Below are 24,339 nucleotides of genomic sequence, written 5' to 3'. Positions count from 1 at the left end.
TTTTCAAACACCTTTCACGCCACATGGAGGTTAAGATTGCTGGTTTTTAGCTTTATAACAGCAACCACGTTTTTTGCCATTTGGAATGCCACGAATCAGCAATGTTATGAATTGTTTTGGCTTGGTATGCTAAGGCGTTGAGGTTAGAAAGAGTCTTGGCCACTTTCCATGCCATTTTCTATGCATTTGACACCACGTTTTTATGCAAAGTACGTTTTTCAAAAACGTGGCAAGGGTTTGGGATTGCGGTTTTCTTTTGTTTATTTATTGGATTGTCTCCTTCATTCCAAGATTGATTAATCATCTTGTTGAAGAGGCATTTTCAGATTGGAGCAAGGTAAGATTTCTTTTCTTCTTGTTTATTTTTTCTTGTTTTCTTGTTTTCTTGTTTTTCCTTTCTAGTTGTAAATTTGTTTTCAAATATGTTGGTTCTTCCCCAAAAAATCGGTTTTGTAAGAGAGATTTTCCCCCTTGATTAGCAATTTTAGAATTGCATTGTTCTTCCCCGTTTTCCCTCTTTACTTGTATTCGGGATTTTAAATCCCGATTACAAGTTGGATGAAAATAATTGTTCTTCCCTTACAGATAAAAGATTTAACCATCTTTTGTTGAAATTCCAAGTTGCAAGGATGAGAAATACCCATCCTTTTAAAATCGGGTTTTTGGAACCGAATTGCATGTTGAAAGTTCTTCCCATTTTCTTGAAGATGATCTTCCCAAAATCTTTTCATATTCATTTCCATCATCCGTACATACCATTTCATCCACTCATTTCACACCTTCATTCATTTTTCCCATTTAAAGTCTACCTATGGTTAGCCATCCAGAACCCGAAATTGGTCCAAAATGCACTCAAAAAACACTTGAAAATGAGTTCTAAAGGTCCAATTACAAGTGCAAACTTGTAGTTACCCATTACACATATGAAGTTGCATGTTTGTTCCCCGCAATTGCAAGTTAATGCTCTTGTTTTCCCCACACATGTAATGCAACTTCCAAAACCCGAAATTCACTTGTGAGCCCATTTTTGCATCAATTTCTCTCTTCCCTTGTCAGTCCGGTTTGCACACACGACCTACCAAATCAATGGATTAAGGCATGGGCCTTATTTTGCAAGCAAATTTCAAGAATTGAGGACAATACAAAAAAGAGATACAACAAGAATTCATGGTTGCGAGCATAGAATGCTTTCAAGACAAAGATGGTCATGACATGAAAAAAGGGAGGCAACCCTTTCCCTCTTGAAAAGATAGTACTACCCCAAGCAAGAAGACAAGGATGCAAGTTCCCGTTCCGGTTCAAGATGTCTATACCAATCCAGAATAATTCAAGTTCTAGCATCCTGAAGTGACATGAAGATCATCACAGACAAAGGATGAGTTATACATTTGTAATTTTGTTTTGACAAGTTACATGTAAAAAAATAACTTTGTAATTGCAAGTTAACTTATTACTTGCACTTTTGTAATTACATGTAAAGCAACTACAAGTTGTGTTCAATTAGGATTGTAGTTGGAATAAGTCTTAGTTAGTTATTGAAGTCTTAGTTAGTTATTGAATAAGTCTTGGTGGTTGAGAGAATCTCTCAAGTTAGTTAGAATCCTCCCACCTTTTTCTCATGACTCCTCTCCTATAAATACTTGAGGGGTCTATTGTAATCTTTATCTTTTTGAAAGCAAGCAAAAACTCTGTCAAATTTGCAGCAAAGAAATCTTTGAGCTTTTATGTGTAAATTGAAAGTTTGAAAGGAATAGAAGAAAATTACTCAAGCTTTGAGTCTTTGTGCTACATTCTTGAGTTGGTGTTCCATATTTCCTTCTTTGCAAGTGTTTCTTTGAGAGCTTAATCAAATTTGATTTGCAGTCTTTGAGCTGCAAGTATTGAAGATTAATTTAGTTAAAGTAGAAGTTCTATTGGAAAAAGTTGTAAGTCTTTGTTCTTACACTTGTTCTTAAACAGAATTTAGAAGTAGATTGTGTGGGAAATAGCTATGAGTCTTTGAGCTTACACTACTTCTCATTGTTTTAAAGAATAAAAGAATAAGGTATTTTAGTCTTTGAGCTGTCATAACTTGTTCTTTATAGCATTAGTGTAGAAAAGGGTAGATAGGACTTCATATAATCAGTCTTCGAGTTTGATATTGTCGTCCCATCCCAAGGAAGTGACGGAAATCTTTGCGCTTTCAGAAAACTTCATTTCTTTTCTCTCATTTCATTTGAAAGTGGTTACTGCTGTTTATATTCAATTGCTATCATTTTCTGTGAAGAGAAAAGGATATTGTCTTTCTTCAAAGAAGAAGAAAGATTGTTGTCCCATCCTATTGTATTTTCAAAGTTGTAGTTAGATAGGGGGAGTCTTCCCTTAATTAGGAGAGTTTTACTCACACACTGTGGTTGAAAGTGAAACCACAATTTTGTATATTTCCCCAAGTGTACAAAATTTTCAACCAACAATTATGTTGGAAGGACTTTTGGGTTTGTGGTCATAAGATTTGATGGTATTTCAGACCTCTTCCTTGCTGTTTTAGATTTCAGACCTGCATATGACAGATTTCATGGTGAATAGTGAGCTTTCAATGAGTTTCAGGGTTTCTACATTAACTACAATGTTTGAGCAGTGATGGGTATGATTCACTGTGTTATTTGAGTGATTTCTACCTAATATTCAATGTTATTTTAGACTCATATTGGCTATCAATTTATATCAGACCTCTATATAAGTGTTTGATAGTGATTTTTAGTGTTACTTCAATAATTTCATGGCTTATCCATCATCTACTACAGCTGTCCTTCACTTAAGTGTGATTGCTTTTTTATTTCATATGAATCACAATGATAACACTTCATGTGATGTATTGCAACAGTATTTCATTTTAAAAATCAGAAATAAAGCTTATATTGCGGCTTTTTAATCATTGTAATCAATCATTCTTAGTTGGAACAATAAGTTTGTAATATCTGGATGGTTGTACCACCAGTTGCTTTCGTGCATGCTTTTCTCATATTGTAATTGTAAGAGGCCACCCCAGTTTGAACCAATTTTTTGCACTTCTTTCCCTCTGGTAATTTTGTCACAGTTTGCTTGATAGTGTGAATGCATTGTTTCAGGTGTGCATTGAAATTTATTTGTTGTTTTGTGTATTGCCAAGTTTTGATGGACATTAGCATGCATAATTTCAAATGTGCTAATAAAGTGATAACTGAGGTAAAACTAATTTCTGTTATTAAAATCAAAATATATCATGCATATTATTCATAATCAGGATTACAAAAAGTAATGGTTTCTGACCTCAAAATTGATTCAGATATGACTGAAATACATGATGATCATTCAACTATAAGCCACCTCCTTGGACTGAGATATTCCATGCACAGGACCAAAACTTAATCAGAAATGAACTTTTCTTTACTCGCTGATCTGAAATCTCTTTTCCAGTAATGACTCAGAGATAAACAAATATATTATAAATAGAAATTGTGATGCGCAGAACTGAAGTTGCAGACTTGGAGCATATTCACTGCCCCACATAAACCTCTGTTCAAACCATAAAAAATTGCCACGCAACCAAGAATATGCCTCAGCAATTTCCACACTACTCTCCAAATTTACAAACCTTTCTATCTTACTTCAATGGCAGCAAGAAGACATACCCAGCAATGATATGAAGATACAAGGAATACAGCAGCAATTGACATCCAGTTTTCTTGCCCTTATTGCCATCAATCACCTTGAATAACTTTTTCCTCTTAGCCATGCTCAGCCAGAGGAACCATTTATGGTGTCCAATATGCATACATTTATTAATGTAAATAAATCTTCAAGGGATTTATTATCAAATCAACCAAGACTGAATTTCCTGTGTGCCCAGCATTTTGCTAACTCCACAACCAGAAAACATGAGAGACGTGTTGATCTGTGTTTTATGCATATACGAACACAGAATAAAATACCAAGGTATATTATCCTCTCTTGAACAAAGTCTCTCAAATGCTATGCTTAGCGATCAAATGAGACAACTCCAAGGTTATGAAATGTCAGGTCTTGATGTGGGGATAAGTTCAGTGGTTTGATGTGATAATGCTGGAATCACAAGGGGACTTACATTGTACATGGATGCTCAATCTTATCATGGATTAGGATCGGTATGCCGATGACTTAGGATTTAGCAATGAAGCTCTTGATTCAATTCTAACAAGACTTTCTAAAAAAAATGACAAAAGGGAATAGGGTTCAGGAAATCTATTCCAAGCCTAGGAATGTAGGAAATGATGAACAGATTTAGTGGAATCAAACTAGGCAAGGTCTCACCATCAAGTCGAAAAAATTTTGACACGAGCTTAGTGCAGCCATCTAAGGTGTGTTTCATAGATTTTCAAATTACTACCATCAAACATTGAGACCATACAAGTTGATGCATATCAATGGACGTATAATAATCCAAGCTAAGCTTGCATAAATTTCCAGTTGACGACGCATGGCACACTTACAATCAACAAGAGGCTAGTGGTATGGATTAATAGATTCCACACAAATATACTCAACAATTCTTTCATTCAATCTAACAAACATTGAAAGCAAATTCTAAATCTAAATTCTAATCTAACTTGGAGGAATTGAGAACCTTGAATGCAAAACAACACTTGAAAAACAAAATCACCATCAAGTCAAACAATGATTTATATTCAAAAAGCTGCAGCATATACCAACAATTCTACAAAATCTCTCCCTTACAAATGAGAGGCAATGGGGTTTATATAGAGCCTCAAAAGAAATGAATGGCTCATATTGATTCAAGATCAACTACCAAGATTACAAGATAAAACCCTAATTAGGGTTTGTTACAACCACCATTACATTGGCCAATAAGAAACGAGGGTAAGTAAGATAATAATATTTCATGTAGTGCCATGTGTCACTTATTCCCTCCTTGAAGGGATGTTGACTTGGTACCTTTTGATTGAATGAATGGTGACTAGGATGCCACCTCATCTTGCCCCATAGACTTGATTAATTTGCCTTGAACATTCTTCATGATGCTTGGAATTCCTTATGATACTTTGCATTTCATCCTTACATTTCATCCTTATGCTAAGGAATTCCATGAACTATTTCCTCCTTAACATTTGGAAAATTTTCCCAATCTTGGAATCTTGAAATGTTTCCTTCCTTGACACACTTGGATGTTGAAATTCCTTGATGTAGTTCTGGATTTCTTAAACTTGCCTTCCTTCATTTGTTCATCATCAAGGTGAAGTCCTCTTCATGATTGATCTAGTCCTCATCTTCACACTCCAGAATCTTTGTCCGAAAATCCTCATCCAATCTTTGAAGTGTTGATCTTCCTTATCCGCGTTGGGTGCATCCTCCTTCACCTCAAGCCTTGATCATCATGCTTCCCTTCCTTATAGCAATCCTGCAAAACAAACAATCATTGAATCAAACACCAATATGATAAACTTTATTCCAACCTTGGTGGGAAATCCATCTGCATAGGGACGGTTCATTCCTAAAAAACATCCGCATTATCCCTGTCCATTCTTTCACTTGATGGAGATTTGATGACTATTTGGACAACTTCCTTCCTTTGTAATTCCGCTCTGCGGTGGAAATCCGACCCTCATCCGGACTCATAATCCTTGAAAATGTTGTGTTGATTGGATCATCATTCAATGGAGTGGACATCCAGACACAATCAAGACTTTGTTCCTGACATTTGTCCCAACTTGTGATAGGTAGTATTAGAAAATTGTAGCACCGATTCTAGAAAATATGAAGGTCCGGATTGAAATCTGGAAAATTCTCAAGAAAACCTGGTTTTTAGACTAAGGATAAGTCTGATTGCAATAAATAAGTCTGAAGACACCCCTGTAAACTCAGAAAAATGTCATGATTTGGTGCCCAAAAATGAATGTCCAGGTCTGAAAACACTCTGAAAATGGTGTATTGAAGTCTGATTTTCGGATTCTTAAGTTTGAATAAACCCTCTGAAAGTCTGAAAATGGCTCCAAAAAGTCTGAAGACACATTGAAAATTATGAATATCAATGGCTGGAAGTGGTCACAGCCATGTCACATGCTTGCATTTGAATTATTTTACCCTCCAAAACTAATAAATGGTCACATATGGGCATAACAATGTGGCTGGGAACGAAGTTTCAGTCTGAAGACAACCTGGAAGACTAAGAAAAATATCAAAAATGGTGCCCGGAAGTATACCACAATTCTGAAAATGCTTGGAAAAAGGTGTGGAAAAGTCTGATTTTTAGTTCTTAAAGTCTGAAGACACCCTTCCAAGGTCCAACAATGGCTGCCCAATGTCTGAAGACAACCTGCAACTTCAATAAATCAGTCATTTAAACTTGTCACAGTCATAGGAAACACTTGTATTTGATGGAATTCACCTTCCCAAAGTGAACTTTGTCAAATTTGGGCATGAACAAAAGGTTGGTAAAAAATATCTCAGTTTGAAGACAAATCTGAAAGTGAAGTTTCAGACTTAGATCAACAATGGAAGCCCCAGAAAATGCTCCCAAAACTCACCCAAAATGATGCACAATGAAAATCACCCAAGTGTGGAGGTAGCTGGAAATGAAAATTAATCTGAAGAAGCTGCAACTATGGAGTTTCAGACTGTAACAACAATGGTGTACCTCAGAAAATGTCTCCAAATCACTCCAAAATGGCTTCCCAATGAAATCGCCTGTGTGTGAGATGGCTGGGAGTGAAAAGTTAAATCTGGAAATGAAGGTTCCAACCAACAATGGTGTCCAAATCACTTCCAGCAATGGCGTCAAACTCAGATCTGAGTGTAATGGCAGCCTCCCAGCAACAATGTAGCCCAAGAGAATCACAAAAACACCCAAAATGAAGGGCAATCTGCCTCACAAACAAAATTGCAGCCCCTCCAATCATGTCGCCATATCCCAAAATCATTGTATGTGGCTTAATCAGCCATTAAACATGTTGTAGCTCCTCTCCAATGGTGGCGCCCAGGTCTGATTGGGCAAACAAACTCTTTAAATCTGCAACTTAGCTTCCAAAAATGGTGTCCAATGGACACTTGGGCAAAAATTGCCCAGTTGGGACCTTCAATCTGCCTTCAATCAGCCACTTAGCCATCACCATCAGCACTTATAATAATATTTTAATGTTGGTTGGGTCCTTTTATTCTTGTTCTCCCCTTGAAACTTCACCACACAAGCAATGTGGGATAAAAACTTGCCTTTTGTACTTGCTTGGGAAAATCGATTTGCATTAGGAAAAAAATTAATTATTAAATGAGTCATCTTCTTCCTTGATTGCTTGCTCAACACTTTGATCTCCCCTTATCACTACTTGAGCTTCCTCAATTGTTTCTTCAACTTTCGTTTCATGGCATTCTTCTTCTGGTGCAAGGCATGGTGAGCTATTTACTGCAATACATTGATCATCAGGTGAAACTATATCATCAACGTGCCACTGCCTTCCTTCACTGTCTGGTGATGTAGCAATGTCTTGTTCATATGTTCTTCTAAATTCAGCTGCAAGGTGTGTACACCAAGATCTATTCGCAGTACACTCTTCCTCGGATAAGACTGGCATTCCAAACTGATATATGACTTGGTTGATAGTGATTTCGCACAATGAGCAAGTAAATTCGGAGTGAGGTGCATTATGAATCCTACACCACAATGGTAGCAATATGTTCTCTAAACGCCTTTCACTATTCAAAACAAGCTGACTCTTGATCATCTACAAAAAGCTCAAAAGAGGATCTTTTCTCTCTGGGATACTAAAATTGCTTTCTTCAGCTTCTGGCCTAGGTACATCCCAAAAGAAGATCTTTCCTTGTGCTGCTGATTCCATTCTTGATAGGTATGTGAAGCAATGCATCTCATCAAGTTCATTCGTCTCGTGGATTCTACATTGCCCTAATCTTGCAAACTCAGACAAACGGCGTGGGTAAAGTTGTGCGTTCAATCTCCACAAAAGTTGAGGAATATCAACTTGTTGCTCATCATGAAACTGTTGTTTGCTCCATTGAGAAATCTTTCTTTTTTTATTTTTTATTTTTTTTATTTTCTGATTTTTTTGGATTTTTTGGTTTTTTACTTCTTTTTTTTGGGGGGGGGGGAATGGGGGGGATTTTTTTTATTTTTTTTATTTTTGGAATAAGAGAGATCTTGAATATCTCGAATGCTCAACTGGTTCCAACTGCATGAACTGCTTCTTTTCTTTGTAAGTCCAATGTTCTTCTCTCGTATAAATATTGATCGTGACTGCTTCCAGCATCAACTGCTTCCCTCATGTATCCACAATCATGTCTTCCTTGTGCTTCAATTCTGTTGAGCATGAAGATGACTCTCCACTGATCTTCCTTGGATTCACCTATTTCAAGAGTTCGCATTCACTGTCGTGCCCTCCTAATTCTGTTGAGCATGGGAGAAGGATGAAAAAGTCCTTAAAATTACTCCTTCAACACGAATTGATAGAATTTGCGTATCAATTGTTCAGGCGTTCATCGTGATTAGGCCCTCCATCTAGCGCCAATTTTGTTGATGTGTTTTTTATGCACATGCAAACACAGAATAAAATACCTAAAAGTATCTTATCCTCTCTTGAACAAAATCTCTCAAATGCTGAATATTAGCTTAAGGATCACTTGAGAAGACTCCAAGGTTCATGAATGTAGGGTCACTACGTGTGGATAAATTCAGTTGGTTGATGTGATTATGTTGAAATCCAAGGGGACATACATTTGAATGCCTGAATGCTTGATTTGCTGGAACTTGATCATCTAATGTTGCAATATGGTGATGCTTTGTTTCCTAAACTAGCTTGAATTGAAAAAATGGTAAAAGATGAAGGGTTGAGAAAGTCTATTCTAAGGCCTAAAATGTGAGAAAATGGATAAATGATTAGGCGGAATCCTACTGAGCGAGGTCTCACCATCAACTTGAACAATTTGACACAAGCTCAGTGCAATCTTCTAAGGACATTTCAAAGATATTTGAATCAATACTATCAAACATTGATCACCATTCAAGTTAATGCATACGCAATGGATGTATAACGATTCGAAGTTAAGCTCAATTCACTCCAGTTGACCACACAGGGCACACTTACAATCAGCAAGAGGCTAGTGGTATGGACTAAATGGACTCTACACAAATACATTCAACCAATTTCATCCACTCAAACTAATCCACAAGAAAGTAAATTGAGAAGTAAAGACCATGCGAGTTGTTGAAGCAACAAATCAAATTCACCATAACTTCAATGAAATCAATTGTTCTCTACAACAAGGTTTGGCAACCATCTTTGAAGCCCGATAACATTCCTATGCAGAAATTAATAGCAATATAAATCTAGATAATAATAATAATATTTATAATAATAATATTAATATAATTATAATAATAATAATAATATAATTATAATTATTATAATGTTTTATAAGTTCTGCATCTGCAGTAATATAATGATAATATCTAAGAATAAATAATGTATATAAATATATATAAAACTATATGTATTTTAATAATAAATATTAGTATATAAATCAGATAGAATGTTTAAGATTATATCAGGAAGAAGCCTATGTCCCTTGTTATCACTGATTGGATTCATGTTAAAGATAGCTCTGTCTCCTAATCAATTTAGTTTAAGCCAAAGTATGTTGAGATGGATTAATTATGGTTAAAACAAAGCCAAGACTTAGTAGGGGACATTACAAGTGATACGACGGGAAGGGAGACGGAGGATAGCAGGCGGACTACGGTCTAGGAGCTTCAACAGCAGACTGCAAACTGCAACAGGTAAGTGTTATCTGTGGTTCACAAAGGATATATATGTGTGTGGACGTGTGTGCCACACACACACATATATAGTAATGAATATTTTAATACATGTTAATGAATAGTTCTAGATATATGTTAATGCATATTTGTAAATATACGTTAATGAATAGTCATGAAAATATGTTGATGAATATTTGTGAATATATGGTAATGAATAGTTCTGAATATATGTTTATGAATATTTCTTTATATGTCAATGGATCTTCCTGAGGATATGTTAATGAATATTTTCTGAATATATGTTACCGAATACATGTTAATATAGGAATATGTAAATGTGGATTATGGAATGAAAATGATAATGAATTATAGAATGTAACATGAATGATGTGGCTATATGATGGAGGCTATTGGGAAGAAATTCCCTTAGTCTAATGCAGGGGTTATGATAATCCCCGGTAGGCAGTATATACTGAGAATCTATATGCATATATGTTATGGCTCGATTGACAAAGTTCATCCAAGAAGAGACGGATCTGGCCGGTCCTCTCTGGTAGACTTGGATGATGAGATGCATCATCCAAGGCAAGGAATGGAACATATATGATGGTCTTCCTTAGTATGGCTTGGGTGTAAGAAATTACATCCAAGACGGGAATCGAATTAACCTTCGATTTCTTGGATGGCTTGGGTGTGAGAAATTACATCCGAGACAGGAATCAAATTAACCTTCGATTTCCTGGATGGCTTGGGTGTAAGAAATTACATCCAAGAGAGGAACCGAATTAACCTTCGGTTTCCTGGTATGGCTTGGAACCAAGATGGGTTCCAAGAAAGCGAGCTTCACAACCGCCTAAGGACATGTCCCGGTGCTGCACTCGTATCCTTTTTAAGAATTGAGATTAGTATTAATTAAGTAATTGAACTCTAATTGCAAATTAGATTAGTTATGTATATATTTTGTTTTGTTCTAACAATTTGTTTTGCAGGATAATGATCTCTAACTAGTAGGGACATTACAAATTTAGGCATAGGCTTAAGATCTGACATTTAAACTTTCCATTCTCTTTCCAAGGAGCTATTATACTAAGGTGTCGGATAAATTATTTTAATTAAAATGGCAACCTTAGTAAACTTAATTAAATATAACTCAAAATTGCACCTGAGTTGCGGAAACAGTCGAAATGCATTGGAATCAAAAATTGACTGCACAAGAGTGATGCCGACGAGGAATCATGATAATCGAGCCTAACTGACTGACATGCTATAAATAGATGCTCTCTCCAAGAAGAATCTTGGAGAACACACCAGAAGTCGAAAATAACCCAAGTGCCCTCTAAGTCCTTTAGGCCATCTAAACTCGCTGGTAACATCAAATAATCACTCTAATATGGACAACACAAACTCAGAAGAACAGAGCCAACTACAAAGCAAGAGAACCTGAAAATGGGGAAATTACGGTAATATTGGACGGTTTACCACCAATACATAGTGTATTTCATAACTGGCCAAGCCTGGTATCGTTTACCATTTTGGTTTGAATCAAGGCTTGACTCATACCAATAACTTGCACGTTCGTTTTGTTTATCATGCACTCTATTGAAGAAACGTAGAAGTGGTCAGCTCAGCTACCTATTGCACACTTGTGTTGCACATTACACATTCCACTTATTAAAGCATGGCTTTTAGCCATCATGGACGCCTAATGTGCACGTACTCATTTGCATGTCATTCATTACAATAGCAAATTGAGTAGAAGTGTGATCCTAAGCACCGTATGCTCTTATCTTGCCCATCTCAAGATTTGGATGATCAGAAGATGTATTAGAGACTACCTGTTGCTTGGTTTTCAATTGAGATTATTTAGAAAAAAGTAGGGGTGGTCATTACCCTCAAAATTTCATTTCCAATGGTCCCTAGCATATTGTATTTATACCAATAACCATTTTAGTTTCTTGGTAAGTTGGAGTCTTCTTATATAGTAAACTTTCTCATTCATTTGAATTGTGAACATTTCTTTTTCATTTTTTTTTTTTTGCTAGGGTTGTTGAGTAACATTTAAGGCAGGCAATATTATAATTGTTCCACTGGAAAAAATATCTTCAGAGCAGAAAAATGACAAGAAATACATGGAAAATGGCTTCTAAAAATTATCAAAAACACTCTAAGAAATATGTTTGTTACCCCAAATGCTCAAAATAACATTTCCTAACTCTTTAAACCTGTACCCATTTCTTCAACAGTTTCTAGTGCACAGCAAAACAATGAAATAACCTACATGTAACCAAACAAAACCAAAAATAAATAATAACATGGAACTACTTCCACAAACTTATTATTTAAATATACCAGCTACTTGTAAATTAGCCTAATCACCTAGAACACCGTAACCCTTTTTGGAAGATAGATCCCATTTACCACAGACTGATTATGTTAGAAAAATGCATGTGCACCTTTTTTACCAGAAAATTCTCAAATATTATCTTACCAGTCCCTAAACTCTTGTTAGATCCCATTGCTACTGTCACTCGCAGTCCAGGCTCAATTGTTTGTTGAATATAAACAGGCTGCATAAATTATGAATGGTGTTAAACAAACCATTACCACAAGAAAGTCACATTAAAAGAGGCACATTTACCAACTCATGAAGACACCATTGGCAAAACAAGCAGGAAATCTTTTATAAAAATATTGAGCTTTGCCTCAAGTTTAGTATGAAAATTCATGGCTAGTTACATGGACTTGTAAATGCACAAGATGGTTAGGAAGAAATTCCATTATCTCCTGAACCATAGGCCTAAATAAAATCATGAAATTAACAAAATCTGCTTTGTTCTATTTTTCTGGTTTTCACTTTGAGGATGTGTTACACGTCCACAAACACTAAAGAGCAATCAAGTTGTTCAATTGAATAACAAGTAACAACCCAATGCAAATTCTTTAATAAACAGAAATTACAACCTCTCAACAAGATAGATACATGAGAAAAAGATAAGAGGTAAATATTGCAAGGTTCTCCCTATATGAAATCCATTGAGTTAATATTGCTGAATCAAAATGAGCCTTGAGAGATGCATGAAAAGCAACTAAAAGTGACTGAATTGAGTACCTATGTTGCTGCCAGAATAACACCCCTACATAACTTACAATCTTGCTGGCTGCAATTGAGTTACTGTTTACATTGGACTAAGATGCTTTGGCTATCATGAATTATTTAGTTTGTATAAAATCACATATATGAGTATCAAACACCAAGTTAGTCAACCACCATGATTATGAACATGCAATAAGTCATTATGTTAGGTATTGATTGTGGTAAGGTTGTTAAAAGGTTTCTCAAAGTCGTTATAACCCTTTAGGAACAGGTCACCATGTATATGGTAGTTACACTCCCTAAAATACTTCCACAATGGTGAATTAGAATAAAAGAGAGTTTCAATAATTACTCCATATATAAAAAAGAGAAGATAGCTGGGGTTTATAAAGTCTCCCTGCAATGCTATTTTTAAATAACCTACAAAATTAAGGAGTTCATACCTGAAGAGCTGCTGCAAAAGATAGGATTTCAGAACATGACTGAGAATGAAAACAAAGACATTATTCAAATATTGTACATTCAGAAAAAAATAAATCTTTTAAGGATGTTAAGAAGGTCTTAAAACAAAGAACAATTTCTGGTTGGTGTTATCACACAATATCATTGAGCAATCCTTGATAATTTATGTTTCAGTATTTCAGCCCTCATATTGATACTTAAACAAGTACGTCTCCCTGAAAAGGGAGATTTTTTCAGGAATTTTGGTAAAAATGGAATATCTCACTGTTTATTCATTATGAGGAGTGCCACATATTTCCTCGGACCACTTGGCCTCATCAATTATTTTAGTCATTCCTTGAAAAATTATTGTTGTGCACATTTTGTTATGTTTTCATGTTGACTTTGCCCATCTAGTGAAAAAGTACACTGTTTAGTTTGTAACTCAATGTTCGAATTCCATGTTGGTTGGACAACTTGTTCACTTTCACTTTAACTTGCATACTCAAGGGAGAGGCACACTCTTTGGTCTATCTGTACACTTATCCATGAATTAACACTCAAAAAGTGTTCATCCTTTGGAGAAGCGTGCTTCACACCACTAGATGTCCAAAAATTGTCACTTATCACCCACCAAGTGTCTTCCCATTCTATTGACATGCTCCATGAGTCTTGATGATCCATTTTCTACATTTTCTCTCCCTCCTTGTCTTAGTTCCAATCATCACTTTGGCAAATGCACTAGAAAACTCATTTCCTTAGCCCTAGAAAGCAATTGACTAGAGACAATAGCAACATTGATAATCATAGGAGGTAAGGATTCAACTATGCCTCACAAAATTAGAAATGTGAAGGTTTTGACTTGAAACGTGATTCAATTAGAAAAAAATCATATGGGTAGAATGAATGGCTTAGCTTTGCAACTACAATGCAAACTTGGGTCCTTGTATAACCTCCAAAATCTCTAATTTGTTGAGCAGATAGATGCCTAATAAATTAGGCATAGAGGAAGGTTATCGTATCTAAAGAATGATAAAACAAACACAAAACACATCATGAAATGGGAACACATTACAACATAACCAAAGCCCAGTGCTACATTTGGCATGCCATGACTATGTACAAGGGGAAAACCCCTTCAAACCTTAAGGAATGAACAGCTTCAAGTATTGCCCACTACTAAGCAATGGAGGATGCATACCATCAAAATGGAATATATAGTACATGATGTCTCAACAAAAATGCCAGATTCCCTTTGGCTCATGACACTTAACCCAAAGAAGAAGATCATTGACACTAAAATCCCTATGATGAGGCTTTCTACCAAACTCTTCTGTACCCTCTCTTGCTGTTCAATGATTCTATCCACAACCTCTACTTTGTCCTCTAAAGCCTTGTCAAATGGATGAATCTCTTTTCAAGTAGATACTTGAATTGGCTTCCCCACTACTAACACCAACTATAATGCTTAAAGCTCTAGAGTGATAGGAAACACTGACTCAATATTGTACATGATTATGAAGGTGAAGAACCAATTAGCTTCATAGTAGTGATATGGTCCATCCACAATGTTTTATCATATGAAATTAAAGGACTCACCAAGGAGTGATCTCTATCATATATACATGATTATTAAGTGAACTAAAAGACATCTCTATCTGGTTTTATGTTGGCAATTTTGGGTCGGAAAAATGGTCAGGAAATTTCATATGAGCAGACGCAGCCCTTCAATGTATATATTAGTTTTGCATTCCTTAATATTCTTGGTTGATGTTAAAGGCGCACCTCTCCAGGTGAGGCGCATTGCATCTTGGAATGTATTTTGTGTTAAAAGGTGAATTGTTTGGACTTAAGGGAAATCCGCAGCTCTTCCCTCAAGCCGCAGCAACCTTTGTAGAGTGTTTGGCAGCTATCTTGGAGTCATGGATAATGTATGGAGGTTTGGCACACTCTTTATGGAGGTTTCTATCTATTAAAAGGCTGGCTGTCTTAATTGGAAAAGGATCTCTACCTATTATAATGCCATTTTGAAGATAAGCAATCTTCTCACAGCCATCTATTGGTCTATATCAGCAATGCTCAATTCCAAGAGTACCAGGCTTCGTTTTGGAGGTTGGAAGTATAAGTATTTCATATATTTGTAGTTCTGATTTATGGAACAGCAATTTATATAGCATATTTTAATTGTTTCAAGTACTGAAGAAAAATTGCCAACAGTTTGAAAATATGACTTTGTGAAATATATGAACATTGGCAATATTTGATAATGAACATATGATTTAAAATTATCACAATAGCTGTTCTAAGTGACTACAATCAAAAAATATTCATATCTTGTTGTATGCAAAGTGTTTGACGAAATACCTGTAACCCAAAAATTCAAAAATCTTGCAAGTTTGAGTTCAAAATTTGTGTTAGGGACACCATATTTGATGTGCATATCTACTCTCGTTAATACATTATATTCTTGTGCATTGCTAGCAAATTTGTAGGATCATCTCCCAACTCACCTTGGGAATTAAATCATCTATATTACAGCTAAAGGTACTATTTTATGCCAATGCACACACTTCACAACAACTAAGGGAACTCAACACACCTAGTTCAATTCATGAAAGCTCATATAAACATTGAAGAAAAATGGCTAACTCCAAAGGTCTTAGCAAGCATTTAATGAATGCTCAACACTACCTTGGAAATGCAATGCCAAGAAGTCTTTAAACAATTCTAAGATTTCATAATTTTCCTTGGATCACTGTTACATAGCTCACATAGCATCACAAATTCAATCCTCTTTTATTTTGAATTAATCTGGATATTCCTCCATTCAAAGGCAAAGCCGACCCCTCATAGCTAGATGTCTAGATTCAATAGCTCAAAGCCTACTTCTCCATCAACAACTTCATTGACATTGAGAATATTTTCTTTGTACCACTAAAAATGTAAATTCAGTCTCAAACTAGTGGGAAAGTACTAAGCACACTGCATAAGAAGAATCACCATGTTCACATGGGAAGCCTTTATTAGCACTATGCAAGAGAAATTTTATCCCTTCGAAAACTGAGGATGAATACATGAAATTCTAGCAATTGCACCAATAAAAGGAGCAATCTAGGGAAGAATATATCAAGTACCTTGAATTCTCTTCACGTTTGCATGACAATGTTTTTGAGCCACTTAGAATACTCAAATACATCAATGGATTATTTTCTTCAATTCATTCTAAAATGGAATTCCTAACAAGCATTTCACAATGCATCCAAAATTGATGACAAGGCAAAGCTTAAGCAAAAGTTATCTCTATGTAAGAACAAGTCATGTCCCCTTTCTCTCTCCAATGATTGCTACTATTGACTTATTTTAAAAGTACTGTTTTATAACACTAATATTATATAATATAAAGTAATAAATATATATAATAGAATAAAAGCAAATTCAGATTATGGCGCAAAAATCGGGCCCAATAGTCCTCAACAAGAAAAGTATAACTACATGTTTCAATCACTCATTTGGAGCACCCATTTTCATATTCACATTGTTCAATTTGACTTCAAGTGTTCTTGCATTGCAGGACGAAACCCCTTGCTTGGCAATTCTACACAAGGATTGCAGCTGCGCTAAATTGAGTTCTTATTCAAAAAATCTAAGTCAGTGCTAGAGCACACTCAAGCATATTATTGTTCCCAGAGCTATTCACTGTTGATCACCTACTACACCATCTTGGGGAGTAATGCAGAGGACCCAAGGGTGGTTAAAATGTCACAACTCAACAAACAAAAGCAGGTTGCAAGATGTCAAAGCATATCTCCTGCTTCAACTCACTGACCCATTCACTAGGCATCTCAACCCTTAACCCAGTTTGCAAAAAATTTGAAACAACTTCACAAAATGATTAGGAACCCTTGGGGCAGGCTTACAAAATGATTGGAGGCATCAAAAACATTCTCCATAAGCAGTGGTACAACCCCAACATGCTTTTTTATATGGTTTGCCTTGGAAGAGCTCATACATCCTACTAGGCCTACTCAGGGGGCTTTTGGACATTAACTTACAAACCACTGACGACAGATGCAAAACGAAAACCTTTTCAAATACCCATTAGGGAGTATGACAACATATATGAAACTCACTTGGGGTTGATTCAGACCATTTGAGTCAAAATTAAGACTGTCACTGTTTTAGGCCTCCAATTAGCCCTCTTTTCAAAGCACCTACCCTAGAGACTTGTCCCACTTCTCTACCAATGGTTCACATGTGTGGGTTTCAACTCCAAAACAAGGATTTCACAGGTTTTGGCACTACTTTGCATTGTTTTGACACCATACTCCAAACCCTTCACCTTACCTATGCTTCCTCGGCCTAACACATGGAGATATTAGGCGTTCAGGGCTTCAAACTTGCCTCAAAACTTTGCCTCTGCAAAATATGGAAGAAAACCCCTCTGAAGGACTCCTAACTCTAGCATTCCACCAATTTTGGTAATCTGAACACAGTGGAATGGCGAGATTTCTAGATTTCTTTGGTAAACCCTTGAAACTAGGGTTTCAGAACAGTTTTTAGAAAAATGCTCACAAAATGCTTAATACTCAATGAAATCTTACAAACTTGGTATCAATGGAAAGGTGTTTCACAAAGCTTCCAGATGCAATTGGTTTCAAGTCATCATTCGACCGTACAAAAAAGTACTGATCTTTTTTGCAGCACTGTCACAGAAGATTGCAGAGAATAAGCTTCAAGTTTTATTGATTTCTCCTTCTCTTCGGTACATCCAACATCAACAACCTTGCCTCTACCCAAAAGAGGCTATTTAAACACCATTCAGACCTTTCCCAACGGTCCCCAACTGATTTTTGAATGGATGACCGTTGGGACTCAAATGTTGCATTAGAAAGTTGCAAAAGTTTTCAATGCAACTATTACAATCTTTTTGCTCTACTAACCAAACTGACCCAAATCTTGGTGTCAACCCACAATACATGTCAAAATAGACCATATGAGACTAATTACATCACTTCCACTCACTTTGGACACATTTTGAGTGGTTTGACTATCTTTGACCCAACTAGGACCTTAAATGGTTTGAAGTGTTTACAAATGGTCTTTAGGACCTTATTAGATCATCAAAGACACAAAACAAAGAACCGAACACAAAACACAAAGAAAAAAGCCTTCAAGAGGCATCAAGCTAACAAGGTGCTCCTGCACCAGGGAGAAATATCTGTACCAGTTGTTGAGTCTTGCATTCTCTACTGTGCATGACAGGACTCATTTAGGATTGCTGGGTCAAGGCATTTGTTTTTAGTAGTTTAACTCGATGCAACAAAAGCTGCACTCATTATAACCTAATCGTCCATGAACAACAATCACACCAGCAGATCTCCATCCCTAATAGTCATTTAAGACAACACAAATACCACATATGACTGCATTTGCACAACAAATATAAAATCATTCAGAATGGTCATATGCCAGGGGAATTGTGGGTAGTGATTACAAATTTGCTCATAAATTCTAAATCACTATTGCAAAGGTTGTCTATCTGCTAAGCCTTATGTCAAAGGGGAATAATACAAGTCCAGCAACATCTTGACTACAATCATTCTACAATTCAAGGAAGGGAAGAGCAGATGCATCTAGACTAAATTTTCCTTCTCATACAACTAAATGCATATTCTTACCATTGGAGGTGTTCCATCGCATGGACTATCATCAAGGAGGGATTGAACCATCATTTGGGTGATCACTCAAAAACCATAAGTAACATGTGCTCTATGTGACGAGTAGACCACACTTCTACTAAGCATAGCATACAGCGCCTCATTCCCTGTATTGATGTACCTGTCATGCCCACCAAAGATGCTTCCCAAACACACTAAGCCTTTATGAACTTTGTTTCCTTTCAGCTGAATGACTCTTGATTCAGTGTTTATTCCAACATTGCTCATTTTTGGTACTTGCATCGAAGATTCCTTATAGGCAAAAGAACTACCCTCAAAAAATAAACCACTCAATGAATCTGATTTTTCCAGAAAATTAATGATGCGTTGCTTATACTTACTAGGATCAAATTTTCGGTTTATTTCAGCAGGCCAAAAAAAATGGAAATTCAGAATTTTAATTAAAAAATGGATAAAATTTCTATAGGAAAGGAAAATACAGTCCAAATAAAACAATTCCAGCCAGTCAATAAATTTGGGTCCAAACTGATTTGGATCAGATCCAGCCAAATCTGATAACCATACATCTGATCATCATTAAAAACTTGCCACTTTTCTGAATTATATAGTATCATTGGTCAATAAATCATTTCTATAGTGAAATCACATTGACAGAATTCAGAATGTGGCACAAAAAGAGAAGCAGAAACAGCAAGAGCTTTGGCTCCATTGTTCTCCTCCCATGGGATATGCTCTATAGAAAAAGCCTCAAACATCTCGATGGCATCCCATACCTGCTTTCTGTAATGTCTGAAGTTGTCTTCACCTATAAAGGTTCCTATATCTTGTTTAATATCCATTCAACTCATCCCTCTACCCTCAGCAACTTGATATTTATACATGAGCATTCTTGAGACCCAACATCAATGCATCATATTTTGCACTGTTTTAACTACAATAAATTGCACACAGTAAGCAAAAGGATATAACTTACCTTTTGGTGAGATAGATAAAGGTTGGCACCTAAACACACAATTGAACAACTTCCATCAAACTGCAAAGTCCAAATGTCCTACTCTTCTTGCTCATCCTTAAAACAATTTAAAGCTTTCTCATTAATCTTCTCAGCAGACATCATCATTTATGTGACTAGACAATTCTTCATACAAAATTACAGTACCCTTAGGATCTTCTGATTTTTACAATATGTTAAACCCCTGAAATTTTTCAAAGGAAAAAACAAACTCTTCAAGATTAGAGTCTACCTAGCCCATTGGGGTTGATTTGGGACCCACCTGATTAAAATTCTGCACAAAAATGCAATGTAGTCAGGGTAAATCATTGTCTTTCTTACATACATCCACCCTTGTCAGCAGCCAAGCAGAATGCAGAATGAACAGCAGTTTTGAGGGCAGATTTTCAAAGACAAGCAGCATACAGAAACAGCAGATGCCATTTTGGTGGTGGCACATCTTACTCACCCCATCTCACACACCAAAGAAATAGAAAAACAGATACAGCTCTTTTAAGGCACACCTTTGGCTATATTTTTCCTTGCAAAGACCTTTATGGCATGCATGCTATGCATGACAAAGCCATCACGACATTCAATCTATACTTGGGTGCACCTATTCAAACACTTAAACCTAACCAAGAAGCCTAAAGCATGTCTCTATCATCCTACTGCCATGGAGAAAACAAGGAATGCATACATAGTTAAGACTTCAGACAACTCAAGCATGTGCCTAGACCACTCTTGCCGTGTCTAAGTCATCAAAAATGCACGCTAGTAAATAACCTATACAAACACACCTACCAGACTGCTGCCAAATGAAGGCTGTGATATATCGCACCACATTAAAGCAGTCAACCATGTTTGAAAAAAAGGTGGCACGTATTGTCAAGTCAACTGTTGTGACAGCAAATAACAGTTTTAAAGCTGAAAGCCCAAGTTTATTCCTATATATGCAAGATCATTCACCATACTACTCAATGCAATTCACCCTTGGGGTTTGCCAGCACGATTTGGCTTGGCTTTTGGTGCTGTTGCCGGTCACCCATGGAGAATTTGGCAGAATTAGAACTGTCATTAAATGATTTGCTGTTGTGCAGAGTATTTCAAGCATGATCAAACAGTGGAAGTGCTGCTGCTGTCCTGAGCTTTCATTAATTTGGCCGTGATAATGATTCAATCTCCTATATCAACAGCAAAAACAATGTTCTGGTTGCCTATAACAGCAATCCTTCATGAGAGCATGGTGGCAGCTTAGAAACATTCACCATATTTGCATTTCCAAGCAAATACCGGAAGTTTGAAGGGCATGATCAGTACAGATTTTGTGACATTTGATAAGTTTTAGGGCCCAGAGTTTGCTGTTCCTGAGTCAGCTGGTTAGACTTGGTTCTTTTATTTTACATACAACTGTAAAAGTGAGATCCTAGGATTTGGGCTTCATTTCCTAAGTTTTGTTACAGCTAATGCTCATGGCTAAACTTGTCTCCACCTCTTGTTGCCAGTTCAGCCATATTTTGAGTCAGGGTGTTTTGGGGAGGATTTCCAACTTCATCAAATATGATTAAGGTTTCAACAGTCTCATGCAATATTGAGGTTTTCAGTTCATCAGAGGATCCATCAAGGTTGTAATGCAAAAAGTATTTTCAGAATCTCAAAGGATGCTCATGTGCAAATTGCTATTTTTAGAAATAGCCACATCTGGTAGTGACAATTTATGCAAGAGCTGAGAGCATGATTTAGGATGCTTTATTTCTTTTAGTTGTTTAGATTAGATTTGCTTTAAGTATCTTTCTTTCTCATTTTTTTTCTGCAGTTTTTGGAAGGTTTACTTAAGAACATTTCTTTTTGGGATAATTAATTATTAATTTTGTTGGGGAGCAACTACCGCTATTACAGATGACTGATAAGCTGGGATTGAAAACACTTAAGATTATGTGATCAAAGAGAGTAAACCATGTTAACCAATCTATCCAAATACATTACAAAAGTAAATGGCACAGTGTGCAAACCATAGTTGGTACACATTGACTCGCCACAAATTCGGGAGACCCAAAATATGTGACTCAGCAAAAACTAGGCAAAAATGGGGCAAAAAATTCAGCAGCTTAATGTAGACACCTAAAATTGTACCATGCATGCGAGCACTAATTTTACTAATTTTTCCTCTTTAAATTAATTAAATAATTTTAAATTGCTTAAATTTCTTTAAAAACACTTATTTTTTTGTAAAATTCGATGACAACGTGCATCCAATGAGTCCATAAATGAGTACAAAAGTGTTTTCTATTGAATTTGATTAAATTGACTACAAATTGAGTACAAAAGCACATGTTGATGCAAAATCCAAATGGTTAAAGCTTTATACAATAGATGGCTGACAACTATTATGAATTTATGATGATTGCCTTTGAAAATCATAATCATAATTCATAAATTACATATCACAAAATACAATATTTGACATCCTCCTCTTCTCTCATCTAGTGAAAACTTGGGGAGAGGTTGAGGTTTTAATCCTTAGAATATTTCCTGGCTCCTTGCTAGGCATAGAAGGTTGTGCTTGTGCCCTACCTTGACCTCCATCATGCTAGTGGATGCCAATGACTCCTCTTCCTCATCAATGTCGTCCAATCCTATAGCTCTTGTTGCATCCACATCCTCGATTGCTTGCATCTCAAAATCAAGAATCCAATCTTCTAAGTAAACAACGGTTGCTGCTTATCCAATAATAATGAGCTCCTTTAATTTGTCCTCAACCCTTCTTGTGTGAAACTAAAAATTGTATTGCACAAAGACAAGGTCATTGAGGCATTTTTGAGTTAATTTTTTCCTCTTCTTCATGTGGATGGCCTCAAACAAACTCCGATTGCACTAGCAACTAGATGCACTACAAGGTTGGCACAAATTGTGGAGCGCTAACCTTGAATATCTGGGGTTGCACCCCAATCTATCCACCAAGAATCTGCAAAAAAAAATATTAAAGAGTTCATAAGCAAACCATATTTCATCAAATTATCAATAATTTGAAATTTGTTACTTGTAAAATGCATGTGACGCAAAGACTCCAATTTTTGTTACGTAGCGACTGAGCAGGTCTTCCTTGAATAGCTAGTTCCAAAGAAAAGAGCTTACCCCTACTAGTCCTATAATTGTGCAATTCTTGCGAATGAGATCTCTACCTCAACCTATAGTATCATCCTCTAAATGTATGTCATGAGGCCCTCCATAACCTCTCCATTAGGATCTGAGAAGCTATCTGAATGGTAAAATCTAGGGTTGAGGAAGTACCCTACTACATGGATGGGTTCGTGAAGTTGATTGTTCCACCTTTGATCAATGATCTCCCAAATGGGATCAAACTTAAGGCTATCCACCTTGCCAAAGTTTCATATTTGGCCCTATCTATGGCCTCATAAGCATACCCCATTCGATTTTAATCCCCATCTACCAAAGAGAGAACCCTAACCAAGCGCTCTGGCACCTACAATTTATAAATACACAAAGATTGAAGCTACAAATTTATAATGAAAGATTAATATAAAAAAATAAAATATTCAATTTGAATTTAATATAAGTTTTGAGGTTACCTTCATGATCTTTGTAGCTCTTTGTGCAAAAATATTATCAAAAAGTGTCCTTGCAACCCTCTCTCCTGTAAGCTTGTTCAAATAAGATGATTCTAGCCTTGCTTGAATCACAAATATCTGCTTCACAACAAACTACTAATACTTGGCAATGTTAGGAAAATTGTTGCGAAACTTGTGACACCTAATGGCACCAACTCTTTCACAGATCTCTCATTAAATTAAAAACCCAAGGGTGAGTGTAAATAAATTTTGTTATATTCCTTGCATTATCCACATCCGGTCTCACCCAATCAAGTTTGACTATGTCCTCCAAAATAACGTCAACGCAATGTGTTGCACAAGGGGTCCAAAAGAGTGTCTCGTGCCTCTGCTCGAGCAATCTCCCAGCCACCACATATCCTACTACATCTTCACTTATGATAGAACATCATTTTTTATGCCCACCTACATAACAACTTCCTCCAGCATTAAACTCAATGTTTCTACATTTTTTACTCTATAAGAGGCATCCATTAATTTCAAAAAAAAATAACTCACCATTTAAAGCTATCAAAAAGTTGATAATGGTGTAGTTCTTTTCGTCCGTACACCCATTTGAAAGAATTAGTCCAACCTTGTGCCATTCTTCTATTCTTCCACTACTAACTATGCCTCTTCAGTTGCATTCATAAGCAACCTCTATTGTCGGTTAATTAAGCATTAAAGTAAGTTGTGTTAGCGTCGGCAATTAACCCGTCAGTTGTCGATAGTTGGCACCGGGTAACTAA

At 36.2% G+C, this 24,339-nt stretch overlaps 1 protein-coding gene across 2 annotated transcripts in view; it reads right to left on the bottom strand.

Moving 5' to 3' along the window:
• Positions 1-24,339, bottom strand: part of LOC131060851 (uncharacterized) — a 201,312-nt gene that overhangs the window by 39,551 nt on the left and 137,422 nt on the right. For both annotated transcript variants that reach the window (XM_057994274.2, XM_057994268.2), the window contains exon 6: positions 12,267-12,345. In XM_057994274.2, the coding sequence (XP_057850257.1) occupies positions 12,267-12,345 (79 nt within the window). The remainder of the gene's footprint in view (positions 1-12,266; positions 12,346-24,339) is intronic.

Source organism: Cryptomeria japonica, chromosome 5 (genome assembly GCF_030272615.1).
Source record: "Cryptomeria japonica chromosome 5, Sugi_1.0, whole genome shotgun sequence".
NCBI lineage: Eukaryota > Viridiplantae > Streptophyta > Pinopsida > Cupressales > Cupressaceae > Cryptomeria > Cryptomeria japonica.
Note: the sequence above shows the minus strand (reverse complement) of the source record. Positions and strands in the feature narration are given on the sequence as shown.